This window comes from Actinia tenebrosa, unplaced genomic scaffold (assembly GCF_029948245.1).
Source record: "Actinia tenebrosa isolate PJP-AT-01 unplaced genomic scaffold, QUT_ActTen_1.0 PGA_scaffold0__85_contigs__length_37466705, whole genome shotgun sequence".
Classification (NCBI taxonomy): Eukaryota; Metazoa; Cnidaria; class Anthozoa; order Actiniaria; family Actiniidae; genus Actinia; species Actinia tenebrosa.
This window is the reverse complement of record NW_028292569.1, coordinates 33,594,687-33,613,486: the sequence shown is the minus strand read 5'-3', so window position 1 is coordinate 33,613,486 and position 18,800 is coordinate 33,594,687. Positions and strand designations below refer to the sequence as shown.

Below are 18,800 nucleotides of genomic sequence, written 5' to 3'. Positions count from 1 at the left end.
TTGACGGAATCCGCGATGAAAATAACACGACCTAATAAGTCGGCTGATCCCAATTAAGTTAAGGATGCCCAAATTTGCTTCAAATCAAAAGCTTTTCCTAAGCCATTTACTGTATAAGCAAGTTTGTTCCATCGTTGTAAAATCCTTTTACATTAAAAAAATTAATTCCATCACTTTTTTTTTTCACATTTTGTATTCCATCTTTACTTTACTATATTTTTGTGTTCTGGTCTTGCTTGCTGTAGAAAGTATTCAAGTTTTCTCAATATTTTTTGAATCTTTACACGAATTTTTCAAAGACAAAAGCTAGGTATTGTACAAATATTTGTTTACCTACAGTTCGTACTGTTAAAACGTCTTCTTGCATCATTGTATAGGAAGTACAAAAAGTGAAAAATGCTTAATTAAGAATGCTTATAAATCGTACTTCTGCAGTACATGGGATAAACTTACCTGATGAGAAAGATACAAGTGCCACTACTTGAAATGGAAGAAAATGTACCTTGAAAGTATAAAATAACCGTAATTAGTTAAATAGGTGGTTTGTATAATAGTGAAAAATGAAATAGCGCGTCAAGTAGAAAGCGGAATTATCAAAATCTTCAAGTTCAGTCCATTATCACATTGAAACTAAGAGTTTTTTTAAAATATGCCTGAGAAAATAATTTAGAAATTATCCATACGAATGACCAGAGAAAAAAAAAAGAATCAAAGGGAAAAAATACTGAAAAGATAAAATAAAGAAATATATAAATAAACAAAGAAATAGTCGACATTGTGTTTATAAAATAATGATTTTCATGATCTTAGCTTTTATTTGTGAAAGCTTACCTGAAATGAGGCCAAAGATAAAACAATCCACCAAGATTGGGAAACCTCCATTTTCTCGTAGTAAGGGATGCACTTTCAGATTTTCCCGTCTCTAAAATCAAATCAAAACTAATTCTAGCTCTCGTTTTAAATCCGTTTTGCACTTGGCACTACTTATTACTGAAATACGTATACGCTTTACTTAGTCCTTGTCCTTTTTTGTTGTTGCTGTGAATCAATCGAAATTCAGTCTCTCGAAACCAGGGACGGTACAAACGACCTCCGCTGCCACCAATTATATCAAATCACTCGTCTGGACCAGATGTCATTATAGCACACACAGCTTTTGATTTTGTTTGCATGAACGGGAGCCTCGTAGTTTAAACGTTTGTTGAGAAGTGTGAAATTAATTTCCACACCGGTAGCGTACTTGTTGTCAACCTTGTTTCTTTCTCAGTGGTTGGGAAACTAAGTGTGAAGGGTTATCGAAGGTGCCTATTCAGCAGAGTGAAGGTTATTAGCGTTAAGTTACAGTTCTGTTTGTATGCAAGCATTTGCTTTGGAAAGGTTTTCATGGTAAATATAGCTATAGGTTGTATCAATACAACGACAAATAAATTCGTGTCAAATAACTCTAAATAAGAAAACGATCAAAGAGGGAATGAACGAACGAACAAGCGAAATACGAAAATGAGAGAGAAATTGAGTGACAACAGACATTAGATCCAAGATCCAAAATGTCTGGAATATCTTGCGTTTCTGCTTCTTATTCTCATCAAGAATATGGATCTTAGAGTCGAAACTGATTCACAGATTATTTGAGGTTTATTGAAATAGGTGTATAATCCGTTCACATATCTCGGTTACTTCAAGGGGGGGCGAAAATGTTGTTCCGTGAGTGATAGGAGGTATAACTAAAAACACGCTGCTCGCTTTTCTGATTAAATCTATCTAACCAGTACCCCCTACGAATAACACTGATAGTGTTAAGACCACCCATTGCCTCCCACAACACCTCCCACAGTGAACTGATTACATAATTTTGGACAACGTTGAAGTTCCACGTTGTCGGTTAGCAAAACAACTTCAACGCCAACAACAACAACAACTAAAACTCTAGTTATTAAATCAATGACTTGTGAATATCCCAGTAGACGTCACTGGACAAGCTATTGATAAAAAGTAAAAATACCACACGCTAAAAACTCTCGCTACTTCCGGTGTAAAGTAGTTGACATCCGTTGTCAAGCGCTGCTCGAAACAGACAGAACTATGCCAAGTGTGCAATATCTGTGACAAAACAAAAAATATATATACGAGTCAAGTGTGTTGAGAGACTTTCAAGTGCTAAAATGTTTGAAATGGTTTAAAAACAACACGTGCGTGTGCTTCAATGTCTTAGTCAATTCTTCATTTACAAGAAGAGTCAGTCAATGCTAAGCTGAGGTTTTAATTATTGTTTGTGATAAAGGATACTTTAGATGAAATATTCTGCATTGTGTGTGTGTTGCCTGAGGACAAGGTCGAGTGTTGTTATCTCTTCGTATACTTGATATTGTATATTCAAAAAACTTCATTCACTTTTTATTAAGCACGAAGCTACTACTTAATCGAACGGTACGTTCTTCAGTCTCGAAAAATGCTTTTATTTTTCATTCAGACTTTCTTTCTTTTTTTGTTTTGTTTTGTTTTTTGTTTTGTTTTGTTTTTTTGTGTGTGTGTGTTGTTTTTTTGTGTGTGCTTTTTTTGTTTGTTTTGTTTTGTTTTTGCTTTGTTTTGTTTTGTTTTCTAATCTAATGGCTCTGAGTTCTCTTTACTCTCTCTCTCTCTCTCTCTCTCTCTCTCTCTCTCTCTCTCTCTCTTTCTCTCTCTCTCTCTCTCTCTCTCTCTCTCTCTCTCTGTCTCTCTCTCTCTCTCTCTCTCTCTCTCTCTCTGTCTCTCTCTCTCTCTCTCTCTCTGTCTCTCTCTGTCTCTCTCTCTCTCTTTCTCTCTTTAAGTTACATTTCATTTTGCAATTAATAATATATGAATATTATATTCATAATAACATTATTATCTAACATGGTTTTGAGAATTTTTTTAGTATCCTTTCGCTTGTAAACAAAAGCTATCTAATGCATTTACCATCGCTGGATGGAAAGCGCAATGCCTAACAGGTTTGCAACCCAATTGATAAGGCTGCCGATATAGCATCGAACTAGAACGGAACTTGTTCTAGATAAAGAATTAGAACTGTTGATCACGTCAAATGGTATTCATTCCAGTGTAACGTTTTTGATTGAAAAACGAGAAAAAGCCATCATGTCATATTCGAAGTTTGCATGAATCACTCTCACACATTCTCAATCTCTAGGTGTGTAGGTTGATATTTTCCCCAAATCAATCGATTCATTATTTAAAATATTTGACGACTTAGCCCAAACTCAGTTCTATATATCTGGTGTTTTGTGAGCCACAATCATTTTCAGGAACTGCTCAGATCGTGATTTGATTGGCCGAAACCAAGACACCATTACAATGCAAAAAAAATTGGCATGCTGCCAATATTAACTGAGGACCATTTTGAAGTGAGCAGGACGTCCAGATCAACAAAACGGAATGATTTTACCAAGCTCAGACGGTCTTGAAAAGTAACAAAAGTAACAACCATCTATCGATTAAAGTCAGCAAAAGGTTGTAGTTTGAATGATATACACTACAAAGATATTCTGTTTTGATCAGTTTGAACAACAGATTGAACTACAGTAAAAACCCGCGTATAAGAAACTGAATTTTTCAAGTTAGGATAACAAGGATAACAAGGTTCTTAAAATAGGTTCTCATATTTCCATATGAATTTCATTGAAATATATTATAAATCATGTATATTTATATTTGTACTCTATACTCTTATACAACACAGTACTTTGGCTTTAAAGCAAAAAAAAAAAAGTTTAAATATAATCAAATGATGATCCTAATTCAGTTCACTTTCTCTACCATTGTCATGTACACTTTTACATTAACTTCACTGATAAGAACCTAACTTGAAATTTTAGCTTTAATAGGTTTTTTATGTGGAGGGGGCTTAAAATCTGAAATGAGACTGAATTTTAGCCTAATGGGTTCTTAAAACCCAGGTTCTTATACGCGGTTTTTTCGACTACTAATAATAATAGCATTTATTTTAACATGATGGAATTACAGTTACAAACTGATGTGGTCGTGTGCCTAGATAATTAACCCTTTATGAAATATCCAAACCAATTTCGCTTGATGCTGCATAGACTGTATCTACGATCGCGACTAAAAGAAAACTAGCCATTGTGATTAATAATAATTATTATAATAGTAATAATGGGATGAACAGTGGATTCCACAGAGTGGCTCTTCTTCCACTGGACTCCAACTGCTATTTAGAAGTTGATCTTTATGGAGGGAGGAAAGCGGGAAAACCTGGAAAATCCTCGAAGCACAGGAGAGAACCAACAAACAACTCTGCTCACATACGACACCGAGCACGGCGGTGACCCTAGAAACCACTAAAAAAATTTGTTTTGGAATGATGATCTTGTTAAATATTGGTAGCTGCTGTCTAGACAGACATTTAGTGTATCACTGTTATTATACTAGATGCCAGCTGATACGATATTCATTGAGTATTTCCGACTGTGAGTATGACTATAGGCTTTATCAGCAGCTGCTATGCGAGTCTCTGGACAAGTATCATTCCTAGAGGCGTAAATCATTGAACTTCAACCAATTGTGTATGTTCCGTTGCTCATTTTCCCAGCTGAGGGTGTCGTCTCGAAAACGGTAAAACAGCTTGTATTGTGTCGCTTTAGTTTTCCATTGGCGCAGTGCTTCAATCGGTCTCAGTAATGGAATGAATAATTTCTCACAGCTGTGAGTGCTACTGTTCTTAGATATTTTTGGATGCTCTCTCTCTCTGCTTTTTGGTCGGTTTGCTCCTCTCTAACTCAAATGATACAGATTTATGAGTTCGTACTAAACCGGCAAGCAGTGATTCATATTTTTAGTGGTCATTCAACTTAAAATGGCATGCGCAGAAGAACAAAAAAAAACCCCCACATACACACAACTGACAAACAGCACTTTTAGACAAATTCTCTCTTATCGTAGCTCCACTAACAATTTATTGAATAGGATGGATATTCATTCAAAATCAATCAACTAATTCATTTTTTCTCGGCGTTAGAAAGACTTAATGAATCTATTAAGAGCGCTACCTGCCTTGTGTACACAAGATGAAGAACGCATTACCTAATCTACTCATTCTCCATATATATTTTTTCTTCTCGTAATTGACTTAAAATCAAAACAGTGTACAAACAAAACCGTTGATTATTGAACAACAAATTTAACTATATTAATTAGATACATTGCTTTTATTACTTGGAGAAGAAAGAATTCGTGCATATTTTTTTCCTTTAAACAAAAACAGGTATGGAAGAAAGCACGTGGTCGGTTACGCCACCGGTTGAAAACAACGGTAATTAGACTGGTTGATCGACGTCATTCTTTGTTCTTCTCAGTAGAAGTTTGCTAAATTAGCGCGAAAATTGGCCTATTTTTCCCCCATTTCCCCCCACATTTTACTCCAAACTTTCTAAACCTTTGACCATTAATCTTCATCTTTATTCTTTAGATATTCAAGTTTCGTATTCGGATTGTGCTTTGGGCTGGTACGTCTATCTTCACAGACGAGTGGTTTTGCAAATGATATAACGATATTTTTCTTGTTTTGCATAGTTTCTATTTAAAATGGTATCAAAACGTTAATGATGTTTAATAGACTATTAGTGCTCTATCAACCATGCTACCCCTCATCCCTCTGCACTTAGTAAATGTCTCGAATTTCTTCTTATGTAGCCTTAAAAAGTATGCCTTGATTTGGGCAAAATATTAATACTAAAGTGATCGGAATTCATATTGAGGCATAAAACCTATTTTTTATTTTTGGTTTCGACTCCTTTATCCACTTCATCATTTCAACATACCTCGTTGGACTAATTTTTTGCTTTTTTTATCCTAAGATACTTTATTTGATTTTTGAAGCAACCGAATCTCATGTCAAGATGGACTTGCTTGTATGGACTTCGCATGGGGTTTTAAAAGCATTTGAATTCACTGGCTTCTTCAAATAACAATCACGAAACCTAATATGCTACCAGTAAAAAAAACGTAGCCCATAATAAAGAGGAATAATTATCGTATCAATAACTTAATTTTGAAACTAGGATTACAAAAGATTAGCCATTTGAAATTCTCATTCTTTGCAGAATGTCATATTGCAATGGATGTCGTTTCCTTTTGGCCGGAAACAACTAAAAGGAACAAACCTTTGAAATCTGAATTTTGAAGAGAGATACCACCAGTTTGAGCTTCCTACAGGTGGACAGATTGTGGGTGAAAACTATACCCTGTTCGTTCATTTTCCATTCGTTTTGATCAAGAAATACATTAGAGTTTTAAAGGATAGAATGAATAATAAAATGCTTTCTTATTTGGTGTCAAAAATTAATCTTTCCAAATCAATGCAGTTATCCTTTACCAGGAACTGAAAATTTTTCCCATTATTTTGTACGCAAATGCACTAATGAAATTAAAAATAAGATTTTTAGCGCCGTATGCGGCGATCTAATTGAAAACTATCTTAACTTATCTTAATGAAATAAATGTCTATATGTACACACCCATAGGGAAACTAGAAAAAATCAAGTCGTAGGGATGCATTCCAAACGAGAGCGCAATGGAAGGCAAAACCAGAGTAAACCGAGCGGTAAATTTTTTAGAAATATAATAATGTATATGCTGCCGGTAAAGCCTTATACAGCATCCTTAGGATCCTTTTAAACAATGGCATCGACGGAATCAAGCCCTTTTGATCGAATCCCATTGCATTGGTAGTTCATGGATCTTATGGCTGCTTTGATACCGAACAAACTAGCTGGTGTCGCGGGACGCTTTTCCAGTGCAAACGAACATCTAGGTCAAAAGTTCAACTTCATGAGCATTGTTTGAATCGTACTCAAGCAAATACACTTTATCCAAGACTTTTAGAACTAGAAGTACGTATATTTCCAAATAATCTTAAAAGCTAATATCTTTAGACGCATTGGTTTACAGCCGTATTCTAAGACAAAGGGTTTTGTATAATGATATTGTTATGAAAAATTTTTACTATTTAGAAAAGATCAATTTATTATTTATCACTTTGTTTCAAAAGTGTTTTTTTTTTTTTTTTTTTTTTGTTTTTTTTTGTTTTGTTGTTGTTTTATTTTGCATGTGTTGGCGAGTTTTTTTCTTTCTTTTGAATTTCGAATGGCTGAAGTTTCAAACCGTCAAAAAATATTATATAATTTTTCCGAGCACTAGACCTCTTATGACTTTATATTTACAGAATATCTCTAAATTTGTAAAGTCAGCGACAAAAAAACTGCTGCTTTGTTTGAATTCCACCTACTGATTCGTTGTCACGGAGAATCTTTTGTGAAAATATAATAATATGAATAGAGTAGTCATTGAATCCGCGTAAAAAGGCATCTAAAATGGCAGTAAAATGGCTTTGTTTGGCTTCTTACCATGTGTAAAGAAAATATCAGAAAAACACCTTAAAGGAAAGCTTAATTTTCTTCAAGTGTTTTGGTTATTTTTGGTTGTCGAGTTAGTTCGAGCTAAGCACTTACGAGCAGAAACACATGGAATCTAACCATATTATTCTGATATAATTAACTCAGTCAACGACAAATGAGTTTGAAGTATTGTGAGCACTAATTGTTTAGCTACAAACTATTGAAAATAAAGTCATAAAAATTAGCAACTCTAAAGATGAAACAGCTGTAAACTGTAACTCGTGGCCTTGTTTGAGAAGAGCAAACATATCTAAGCATTATGTAACCTAAGAAGACACGGAAACTTTTAGAAAGTTAACTTTTTCCACTGATTGTCAAAGACATTTGAAAACTGTTTGTGAATAAAATCAAAACATTACAAACAGAATTTGATAAATATTGAGTGTATAAAGCTAAGAAAGGCTTCACTTCGCAACGAAGACACGCTTGTGAAGAGAAACAGTCAAAATCACGTGATAGCATGGAAAAACCTTCACCACCCTATATCCCTGGCGATTCCTTTGTTTTCTTTCATCATTACGTATGAAGTAAAATTTTTAATATTATTGATAAGAATTTTGAGTTTTATCTATAACATTTTTTTTTTTTTGAGAAAAATTAAACTAGTAAAGGCTATGCGAAAGAGAACAACAATCTTTACATGAAACAAAATCCCCCTTTTTGTTATAATTTAAAATTAAGGCGTCGGAAGATTTTCAAATTTTATTGCCGATAGAAGACCACATATCTAAAGTCTCTACAATAATATGAAATTGAAAAACAATGATAGTTAAAGAATTTCGAGGCACGTCGAGCCATTTTGGTTCAATGAATTGAAGTATAAATTTGAAAGGAGGGCATTCTATATTTCACTGACTCCAAATCAAACATTCATAACCTTCATCGCAAAGCATTTACCACGGGTTGGCTATTTCAAGATCCATATGGGTTCAAACAGGTACCTGTTTTAAAAGCCAGCTAATATATAGAATGGCCAAAGATTATACTCTGGAGCCAGCCAGCGTCCATCTAACTGGTCTGCTTCAGTATCGTCTGGGACTATTCCCAATGTTGCAGTGAGGATGGTTCAAAGACATGTCTCTTTACTAGATAAAATTGTAACTATCAAAAATGAAACCATGCAGCCTATAATAACTGTCGATCAAATTTTTCCCCTTTATTTCCTATATGGCTCCATCTTTTCATTGTGAAAGACAGGGATTGATTATTTTTTGATAAATTGAAATGTTTGCAAATAATCCAATCAGTTCAAGAGCTTTATATATCGTCTCGTCATCTCGTAAAGTTTTCGACCGCCATTGGAATATTACATGTAAATTTGTGGTAGATAACAAAACATTATAATGAAGTTGTTGCATCCCATTGTCAAAACTGACAAATGCATAAATCTTATTTAATGCTGTCATTAGAAAAATAAAAGAAATTCCTCCAATTTTGTTCTTAATTTTTCCAATTTTATTAAACAATTCTTTTACCATTTTGTTTGGATTCAAGACTTGGACGGCCATTTTATATACATTTCTGAAAGTTTTAAAGTTTTGTGTTATATATACTAGTAGTAGGGTCTCCTTTTGAATTTTCATAAATTTTTTTGGGTTAATCATTATGATACCAACAGAGGTATTTCAATAATTAATGAACTGCAATTCTTTTAGGTCTCTCTCTTTTTCTGTTGTTGAATCCTAGTGTCTATTCTAGCGTTATAATGTTTTGTTTTGCTTTATTACTTTACTTCTCAGCCATGGCTTTGTTCACTTGCCCTTGGTTCCGTATTATCTAAAGAGGTGTCCCGCAAGGCCCAACTACCCTTAGAGAATGCCTCATTCAAACTTCCAGGTATGACCTGCTCTGGGAAGCCAAAAAACGAAAAATCACATGGGAATTGTCAAGAAAACGGCCTCTACCAGATGCTTTGTGGATAAAAAAAAAAATCCATTCCCAGAATCAATTCCGTCACTTTTCGCGTATAATTTGACTGGTAGTATAGAAAATGACCCTTCATTACCTTTAGATTTTTATTTAAAATTTTATTTCTTTTAATTTGAGTATATTTTCTTAAAGTTAGAAATTTCCCTTGAAACCATTTTTTTAAGTATTTTTGACGTTTTATTTTTGATTGTTCTTTTTAAACCTAGCCGGTTTTTTTCGATCACATTAACCCCAAAAGCAAAAGCACTCATCTTGGGGGTCTACGTAATTCTAATTTTCCCAACTACGAACGGACATTGTACTACTATGGGAAATTGAAGCATTTTCCAGTAAAAAATATTAAGGAAAATATTTAACTAATTATGAGAAGAAAAAAGGTTCAAAAGTTTTTCATCTATTGCTATACCGTTTTGGCATGAAAAATTACAGACGAAACGAGATATCGCGTTCAGAGCGGAAGAGCTAATTTCCTTATTTTTTTAAACTTTAGTTTAAAAGCAGATATCAATAGCTTGTTAATATGATTAACATCTTAGTTAAACTGATTAAACTTGAAAGCCTCTTAAATTCGTAAATTCGATTTATGTTACATACGTGCACAACTAGCTACGAAGCTAGATTATTTTTATTCCTGTTCATATGCCATAAAAACGTAAAGTTCTCCAAAACATTTTGATTCTAGTAGCTTTTTTGAATCTAACTATTTTTCTTTCTTTTACCGGGATTTGTTCAAGCTTCGAAAAGCTCATTGTTTGTGCTGCGTGTTTTTTTAACGAACATTGTATGAAATACGCTGGTACAGAAAGAAAGATATGAAATCGACGTATCATTCTATGCTTGCCTTCAATTTGAAGTCATTCTGTCGGATTCAGAGAATATTTAAAAGCGATGTAAGTGTACCTGCTAAGTGATCAGTAAGATCGTTCGCTTCACTGAACTCTCTGGTGCAAACTGGTTGTTTAAATACCCGAGAAATTAATTCCAACCAAGGCGAAGTTTAAAATTAAATATATAAACAGATATGATTTGTCGATGTTCTGGCATCGAAGTTTTAAGTCCCTTAAATGTTTGAGATTCACAACGACGAAAAACTTTATTTAAACGAAGAAACCAAATGAGGTGACCGAAAAAAGATTTTGCTTTTTTCATTTATTATTAATTTGAACAGTCTTTTAATTTCGTTTATTTGGAGGAATAAAAACATCTTTTCGAAGAACTTCTATCTAGTTACCCGAAAAATTCAATTCGTCATTTTTTTCTTTTAGTTTAACTTTTTGGAACGATGATCGTAAAGAAAGCAAGCAAAAGTAAACGAAAATTAACGAGAAATTCCATCGAGACTTTTCTGGCCCTTGAAATGGAAACCAGAAGGCCTCATGGTACCCGTTAAGCTTTTAAAATACACTGCGCAGTGAATTCAACAATACCAAAAAGGTTTTAAATGACCCTGATAAATTAAAAGTCAGGCCGTGCGCCTATCCGTCTCTTCTGAGGGCATCTCCGGAGAAGTCGTTGTCCTTAGACTACCAACGGCTTAGGAAATAGAATTAGACACATTTTGTGCTAGCTTTACTTGGGGAAGATATCAAAGGTTACTTTTCTTAGTAGACACTATTTTTATCGAGAATGGCAAGAAAAGATAACTTACAAAAAAACAAGACTTAACGAAATTCATGTATGGATGCGGATACAAAAGAAAGAAGATTCGTAACATATCGGTTTTAATCGTTGCATTTTTCGTAAAATTGTGACGCATGGCATGGCTAGGTTGTATATCGGAAGGTCGAATTCCTTTATTTCCTTCAGGAAACGAGATGTTTCTAACCAGCGCTTAACAACGGAAATTCCTTAGCAAGATGTCAATATATTCCGATACAATACGAACATAGTATCAGTCAACTAATCAGTAAAAGAATTACCAATAGAAATGCAAATGTTGCACTTGTACTTGTTAAGCAAGTGGAAGCTTTAACTCCTTGGGATTATGAATCACACATACAAGATCTAGACATCCGCGTTAAAGAGTTAGAAATACTTAGTTTTGACTTCAAAAAGAAACATTCCATTAACTTGTTCAAGTTCAATGCTTGCTTCATTAAGCACAAAGCAATCGCTTGGTAATAGACGTCTTTGTTCGGGAGAAATTTTAATTGCTAGTAAAGAGACTTTATTTTTTAGTTCCATCTTCTGAATCAAAGCTAAACACCCTATTACGGTCGTTCCCCGGTTATCCTCTGTCAAATTCAAACACTTTAATTAACTGATAGAAAAAATTAAGTAGATTTACTAGGTGGATTTTCGCTTGGACGAAGAACCCACGAATACTTTGTTCATTTATTTTGCCCATTGTACCGTAAGCTTGAAGTATTGAATAACGAATATTACGGAAAACTAGCGCACCTGTTTTTCGCAATGCACGTGCCTCATCCTGCGAGCAAGTGGTTTCGACTGGTGGTTTCTTACTTCACGGCAACACTTGCACAATATGCGAGCGTTGCTATGGTCGAAGTAGCGGCAGCCTGCCCATAGAACAATGGCCTATCACTTCAGAATCCTAATTGGGTATTCGAAACAAAGGCAATTTTTACTGATTATCAACTTTTTCTTTGCTCTGTCTTCGAGTCAAATATGCCCCGAAAGTACGTAAAAGACAATGAATGAATTTCTAAGCAAACAAGTGAGCCATTTAAAGATAGACTTCGAAAATGAGCAACAGAAATGATAAAACTGTCAGTAATCGAGCTCTGGAAGTCCTATAAGCTTTTAGTTTGAGTTTGGTTTCATTTTGTTGATCGGAAGAGAATTTTTGGTCAAGAATCAATAATTCAGAAAGCATGGCTTGTCAATAGGTTTAACCTTTGTCTGTCAACATAAAGTGAACAACAAATTAATCATTTACTATGATAGGAAAAATTGGATTCAAAATCTTCGATTCTAAATCGTAATTTTTTGAAAAGAAAAAAGAGAAAATTGAGCTCCATTAAAGAGTATTTAAGTCGCGCACCCGTGGGATAGATTCCTGAGAAGAAAGAAGAATCCCCAGCAGTGAGCGCATTTTTTCTTCTTTAAAACTCCAAGTCACTTCTAGCCTTCCTTAATTCGATAGCTATTTGACACCCTGGCTGTGATTGGTTAACAGCACTTGCCACTAGCAATGAACAGGCTTTGAACAAACTACTTCTCCATGCATGCGCAATTAACCAAAGTGCCTAAATTGCTCCAATCGGAGCCATGCGCTAGCGGTATTGTAACTTACGTTTTATTATCCATGGCTGGAACCTGCGGGTTATTTGAAAAGCCCTGATAGGAGTGAAACAGGTCTTTAATAAATTAATAGTTGAAATTAGTACAGGGGAGCCGTGCTAAGTCTTTGTTCACAAGTGATCAACAGCTATTCAGTTAGGCACTAGGTGAGGCTTAACTGAGATTCACAAGTGAGGGAATTGTTTGCCGTCAGTCTTGGCTGCACCTGTCGAGGGCCTATAATAAGACCTGCCTCCATGCACACAACTCACTTCACTGGTTGATTAGCCATCGTGTAGGTCAGTCAGTACAAGAACCTTCTCGTCCGTGCGTGGAACTCTTCTTAATACTCAACATTCGACTCCTCTTCTTCACTATATACACAATATTCAGCTTCAGTCTTAAACCACTGTAAAATGCCTCGATCATTCCTTATCAAGAAAAAGGAATTCAAGAAGCCTTGCTACAATTCTTTTGGTAAGTACTAGTAAATTATTTTTTATCTTTTAAGCCTGGTTAATTGCTTGCTGTTTTGTTGCTTTATTAACGTAATACGCCAGGGAACTTAGATTTTCTCCTCGGCGCTTCCACTGAAGTAATTTTTCAAAATCTAGCGCAGAATGACAACTGCACTTTCTTAGTTTGTTCAGTTAAAATTGTACTGAAGTTCCATTTGATTTAACGAACCCTAACGCACCATTATGTAGCTTTTTGACAACTTTACAACTTTCCTTTATTGTGAAAATTCTTCCTTAAATAATTATCACTTAAGATAGCGGATATGAGCGGATAAAACAGAACAATAGACGTCTTTTATAAACTATAAAAAGGAAATAGAGTATGTTACATATGGATGTCCACATAATCTAGCGAATAAACATTTAAGCCTTTAAATCAGAAACGAAGAGTTCCTAATTTATCAGTAGTGGAAGTTGTCTTTTTTTCCTTTACGAGAATTTTTAAATTTTTGGCTGCAAATGGAACGTCCAAAAATTACTGTACCAACACAATCAACTTAATTGTAGTTTCGACCAAATATTCCAAGCTAATTTGAAAGAAAATCGAGCAAAATATATTAGTTATCCCTTCAAGTATTGACTAAGTGAATTTGACGCTGAATAATTTATTCTGATCTGGAAAAGTTCAAACTCAAATCTTTCCTTTCAATGATTTTCTGTAATATTTCTAAAGAATGACTTAAGGCTTTTGAAATAATAAGTTTTTTAAAAAATTTTCTACTTATTTGGACTATAGATATAGTGAAATATATATTTTTTCGTTTAGTACATTCTTATGAAGGCCGCGATCTAAAGCTACGTGTTGTTTTTACTGTTCGTTCTCAGTCATTGACTTTGAGTTAAAAAACGCAGGAAAATCTTGATAGCCATGGTCTGTTGCTTTGATTTTTTTTATTTTTTGAGAATCTGTGTAAGAGAAAACTTCAAATTGCAAACGGGTCCTTTCTTTAAAACAAAGACAATAAGCCATAAACCATGATTATTATAGTATGGTATTTACACCAATTAATTATTCATCACTTCTGAATAAAATGTCGTTTTTAAAAGATCATTTCGTAAAATGAACTGTTTAAGCAACTTCAATTAACTCGCTTTTTAAAGTAATCACTGATAAGTCTTTGCCAACTGTCAGTGAGCCGACTTCGGTGCCCGTTCACATGCAAGGCGGTAGGCAAAAAATGTCTCAGAATGTAGCCAAGTGGTCGTCATGATCCGTTGGTTCTCGTCGCAAGAGCTTACTAACCAGTCGCTTTCAATCACTTTAACCGTATTTTATAAACCTCGCCCATCAATCGACTCAAAATGGCAGGCGAGTCAGGATAGGTAGCTAATTAGCACTTTAAGTCAGCTTCCAGCTTCAGCCATGTCTAATTTTAATGCGTTTATTTTCCGAGCAAACAGACTATTGTGCATGTTTCTGGGGTTTTAAATTCCTGACAATTTGACAGCCCTTTTGCGGTTTCGAGCTGTTCTATTCATCATTGAAGCTTAATCTAAAGAGAAACCACAGCCAGACTACATAAATTTAGGACTATCCGATATCCGATAACATTAGTCATTGTATACAGGAGAAAAAAACCGAAACTTTTTTATTAACAAAAGCTACACAAGATGTCGTCATGAAACATGATTCTTGTTGTGCGACGACACCTATTCCTTTACATTTAGATTTGTAATTCAAAATCTATATACCCTTTTCAAAGCCTTTTACTCGTATACTTGTATTCTTCTGGAAGTTCTGGTTCAACTCATATTTACCAACTCTTTATTTTTTAATTTTCAGAAATGGTCGCACACACTCCACCGACAATTGAGGACATGGTAAACCGTGGATATGCCGTCAAGTTTCTTGTTCCAAGTCCAGAGCTAATGGAACCTATTCGAATAAAGGAGCAAGTACCAGTGGTAGTTGTCCCCCAGGCTCCTCTAGAAACAGTTGATCATTCGTGGGCGACAAAGGCAACAAAAAGGAGTAGCTCACCAAATGACTTAGAGTCCCCAAAAGAAGAAAAAGAGATGGATAATGGCGATAAGCCATACACCTGTCAACATTGCAGTAAAGTCTTCACGCGTTCATGGAATTTCCAGCGTCATGTTCTCATTCACACTGGACAGAAACCCTACAAGTGCCAAAAATGTCCCAAAGCCTTCGCTCTGGCTGCGCACTTAAAGATCCACAACAGAATTCACACAGGAGAGAAACCCTACACCTGTAACATTTGCTGCCGCGGATTTGCGCAACTAACAAACCTGCAGCGGCATATTCTCACACATACCGGAGAAAAGCCACACAAGTGCACCTACTGCCCCAAAGCCTTCGTCAGCTCAAGTGACTTGAGGAGACATGTACGCATTCACACTGGAGAAAGGCCTTACAAGTGTAAACAGTGTTCCAAGGCCTTCACAACCTCGGGCAACCTTCAATCACACATTTTGACTCATACAGGAGAAAAGCCTTACAAGTGCAGCATCTGCAACTGGAAGTTCATCAGTTCGAGCAATCTTCGTACTCACATTCGTATACATCATTCGTATTACACTGACAAGGCTGCAAACCAAACACAGCAGTCTCAACAGAACGGATCTAACCACTCTAAGGACCAAGAAAAAACCAGAGACAATATGCCATTTAAGAGTTTAATGGACTCTCAATCGGAGCACGTTTATTCCTATTAAGAATAAAATAATCCAGATTACATGTCTATATATATGAAATGGTAAAATTTTCAAATAATATATGTATTATACTTATATATACATATATAAAATTATGATCTCTATATGTTTATATTTATACATAGTTAAATATAAGGCCGGTTTGTAAAGACTAATGCCGGGCTTGAAAATTATTTTAAGAAAATGTTGAGTATTAAGAAATTGAAACTGATAACAAAATTTGTTGATATAAAAACTATTCTTCCAACGTGAAGAGTGTTTAAAATAGAATTGAGAAATTATGGGTGCGTATATTATATAAAGCTTTTTTCCATGTTCTTCCAACGTGAAGAGTGTTTAAAATAGAATTGAGAAATTATGGGTACGTATATTATGTAAAGCTTTTTTCCATGTTCTTCCAACGTGAAGAGTGTTTAAAGTAGAGTTTGGAAATTATGGGTACGTATATTATGTAAAGTTTTTTTCCATGTTTGGGTTGGTAGATAGTGAGAGAATACTAGTAGCGGTATGATTAAGTTGTAGCGAACTAGTCATTTGGTCGCTTAGACATGGCAGCTGCTAAAGAGTTGATTAAAGCTCGGTAAACCAAGCTGTTAATTACTCAATGAATATAAATAAACAAAAATTAAATTAAATACACTGGTTGTGCTGGGTATTGCTTCAAAGTAAAGAAACTGGTGTTTTTGAAGCTTTTGCTTTACATGCCGGATAATTTATGTTTAAACAACGAGGTTCGCCTAACATATCCAAATATGTCTTTCAACATTTCTTATTCTTTATTCTAAAATCTCTTTTTTCACTTCAAATATTGTCGTACCAACCGTCTCTATGGAGTAAAAGTAATCTAAAAAGAAATATTTTGAATGATTGAACCTGTTTAATCTGTTGTTAAGAAAAAAGTGCTTGCAAAAGAAAAATGCATTGGTTGGTTAGACGCGTACGAATTTTCGTTTGATTATTGTGCAGACTGATCGATCATGATCTTATTGGCTTTTTACCAACTAGTGCCGAGTCTCACGCGTCTACCGTCTAGTAGTGATTATCTGTTTAAGGGCACCTGATGTGGCAAAGGTATGGCTTGAAAACAATCGGTCATCTCAAACAATACTAAAAAAACTCCTTCCATCTTGTGTTAGGGATGACCTATTGGGGCGAGTGTGGGACCTCATAGTGGGCTCTTTATTTGAAGCTATATCCAAGCGTTTCTAAGACAAGTTAAATACTTTTTCCTTGGAGCAATCGCAAACACAATAACCCAGAACGCTGTTGTTTGGACACCTCTTCTAAGTAAATAACTTATAATAAACCACAATTATGCTGCAATGAATTTGTTTGATCATAATTCCTGCCTGCACGCGTGTTAAATAGCCTAGCTCCAAAATCAATCTCATTTTCAAAGTTCCGTTTGTCTAAAAGATTACAAAGAAAATAACAAGCTTGATTACAATCGAGACCCCCCAAGAAATGGTCGGCCAAAGATGCGTTTGAAGCGGTTTTTGAAACGTTTCTGCATTTGTCTAACTTCACAAACCCTACTGTTGAAGTGAGTAAACCAACTATCAGTCCCGACACCTTGAATGAATGGGACTCGTGCAAATGAAAGTGGTCAAGTAAAAAGTCAGATTATTGCCGGTTAGATCAATTAAGAGATTTACTAAATGTTAACTAAAAAAACACCTAGTCGTACGCCTAACTCTAACACTTTCACAAAAACGTTTACACTTTCAGAATTGAAATTTTGAAAGTAATATGAATAAAAGAAAATAAGGTACTTTGGTCGGCACATTTCACTTTCCGTGAACTCATACAAAGTTATAATTGCTTTGATCTCAAAAGTGTTCTTCGTTTTCTAAGCGGTAATTTTCCCTTTTCTAAATCCCTATGATGATTATTCTCTAATTTTTTTTATTTTATAAAGAGTGAATAACGAGAGCCTCTTGAGAAACAAAAGAACAAAGACCATCAGCCTGAGAGGACTTGGGGACAGCTGTGAGTCGAGTAGGTCTGAACAAGTAGTATGTTTACAACACATCTACAAAACATTTTTCTAAGGTTCTAAGGTTCTTAGGAAGAAAACAATATCAGGACGTAATAGTGAAAGTCAAACTAAGTGCTTTCTTATTTTATGAATTTTATTAACAGATATGGGATTGGAAATAAAACGATAACGTTTTCCAAAATTCATTGCAAAAGGGAATAGGATTAGCTTTGCATTTGCGTCGAGCCCAACGGAAAGTTCTTAGGCTGACACGATACCAATGCAGGGACTTCGTGTTCGGAAAACTGGAGAATATGTCATTATTGCTTATAATCATTAATTATAGCCTTGTGGTTGTTATGCTTCTGCTTAATAAGAGGTGTATACTTCTCAATTAATGAATACAGTAGGACTACAATTGCCTATCAAAGCAGGTGTTGTATTGTTTGGATGTCAGACAACTTCTTTAGACAAAGCACTGAACTATACTTCACTATCTAATAAAGTGTAAGCTGGCATAAGAAGCATTTAATGGATTAGAAACGAAATCTAGTGGGGTTTTTTTTTATCTTGATCAAAACTTATCATATCATCTGAAAACAATCACACAAAAGCGGATTTATAAAAATATCGGTTATCATCACTAAGTGTGGTCGAGTTGAGGTCGGGCATGAGCAGTCGAGACTAGGGTCGGTCAATGTGTAGTGCAAGTGTGAATCATTTTTAGGAAGTCTAAAAAAACCTTCGAATTTTATCGCACCCTGAAACTTAACAACCTCTGAGATGCTTATCAAAGTCAATGGACGGCCGCACTTACAGATCGAATTTGATTTTTGGAGGTATACAAAACGGCTTGTACAAACATCACCTTTTGTTTCCGGGCAATATTGTGCTACTCATGATACAAATGTTTACTCTGTTAAAAAAAAAACAAATAGTGTGCAAGCATACAAGCCTTTTTCCATGATTTTTTTTTTTCAGAGTATATAAAAAAGGGAAGTATACATAGCA

General features: G+C 34.9%; 1 protein-coding gene and 1 long non-coding RNA gene across 2 annotated transcripts; both read left to right on the top strand.

The window, feature by feature from the left end:
- The first annotated feature begins 4,418 nt into the window (after window positions 1-4,418).
- On the top strand, window positions 4,419-6,377 carry LOC116307359 (uncharacterized). The gene is made up of 3 exons (XR_004198388.2): window positions 4,419-4,605; window positions 5,459-5,495; window positions 5,847-6,377. It is a non-coding gene; the product is annotated as an uncharacterized LOC116307359 (long non-coding RNA).
- A 6,319-nt stretch (window positions 6,378-12,696) lies between these two features.
- Window positions 12,697-16,446, top strand: LOC116307354 (uncharacterized). Its single transcript, XM_031717549.2, has 2 exons — window positions 12,697-13,094; window positions 14,919-16,446. Exons 1-2 carry the CDS (start codon window positions 13,034-13,036, stop codon window positions 15,809-15,811), a joined length of 954 nt encoding a protein of 317 aa, XP_031573409.1. The 5' UTR covers window positions 12,697-13,033; the 3' UTR covers window positions 15,812-16,446.
- The last annotated feature ends 2,354 nt before the right edge of the window (window positions 16,447-18,800 follow it).

What these genes read in the sequence shown, in the direction of transcription:
- LOC116307354 (XM_031717549.2), top strand. Translation starts at nt 13,034, where the DNA reads ATGCCTCGATCATTCCTTATCAAGAAAAAGGAATTCAAGAAGCCTTGC. An exon ending in GCCTTGCTACAATTCTTTTG is followed by an intron (nt 13,095 to 14,918) that starts GTAAGTACTAGT and finishes TTTAATTTTCAG; the next exon opens with AAATGGTCGCACACACTCCA.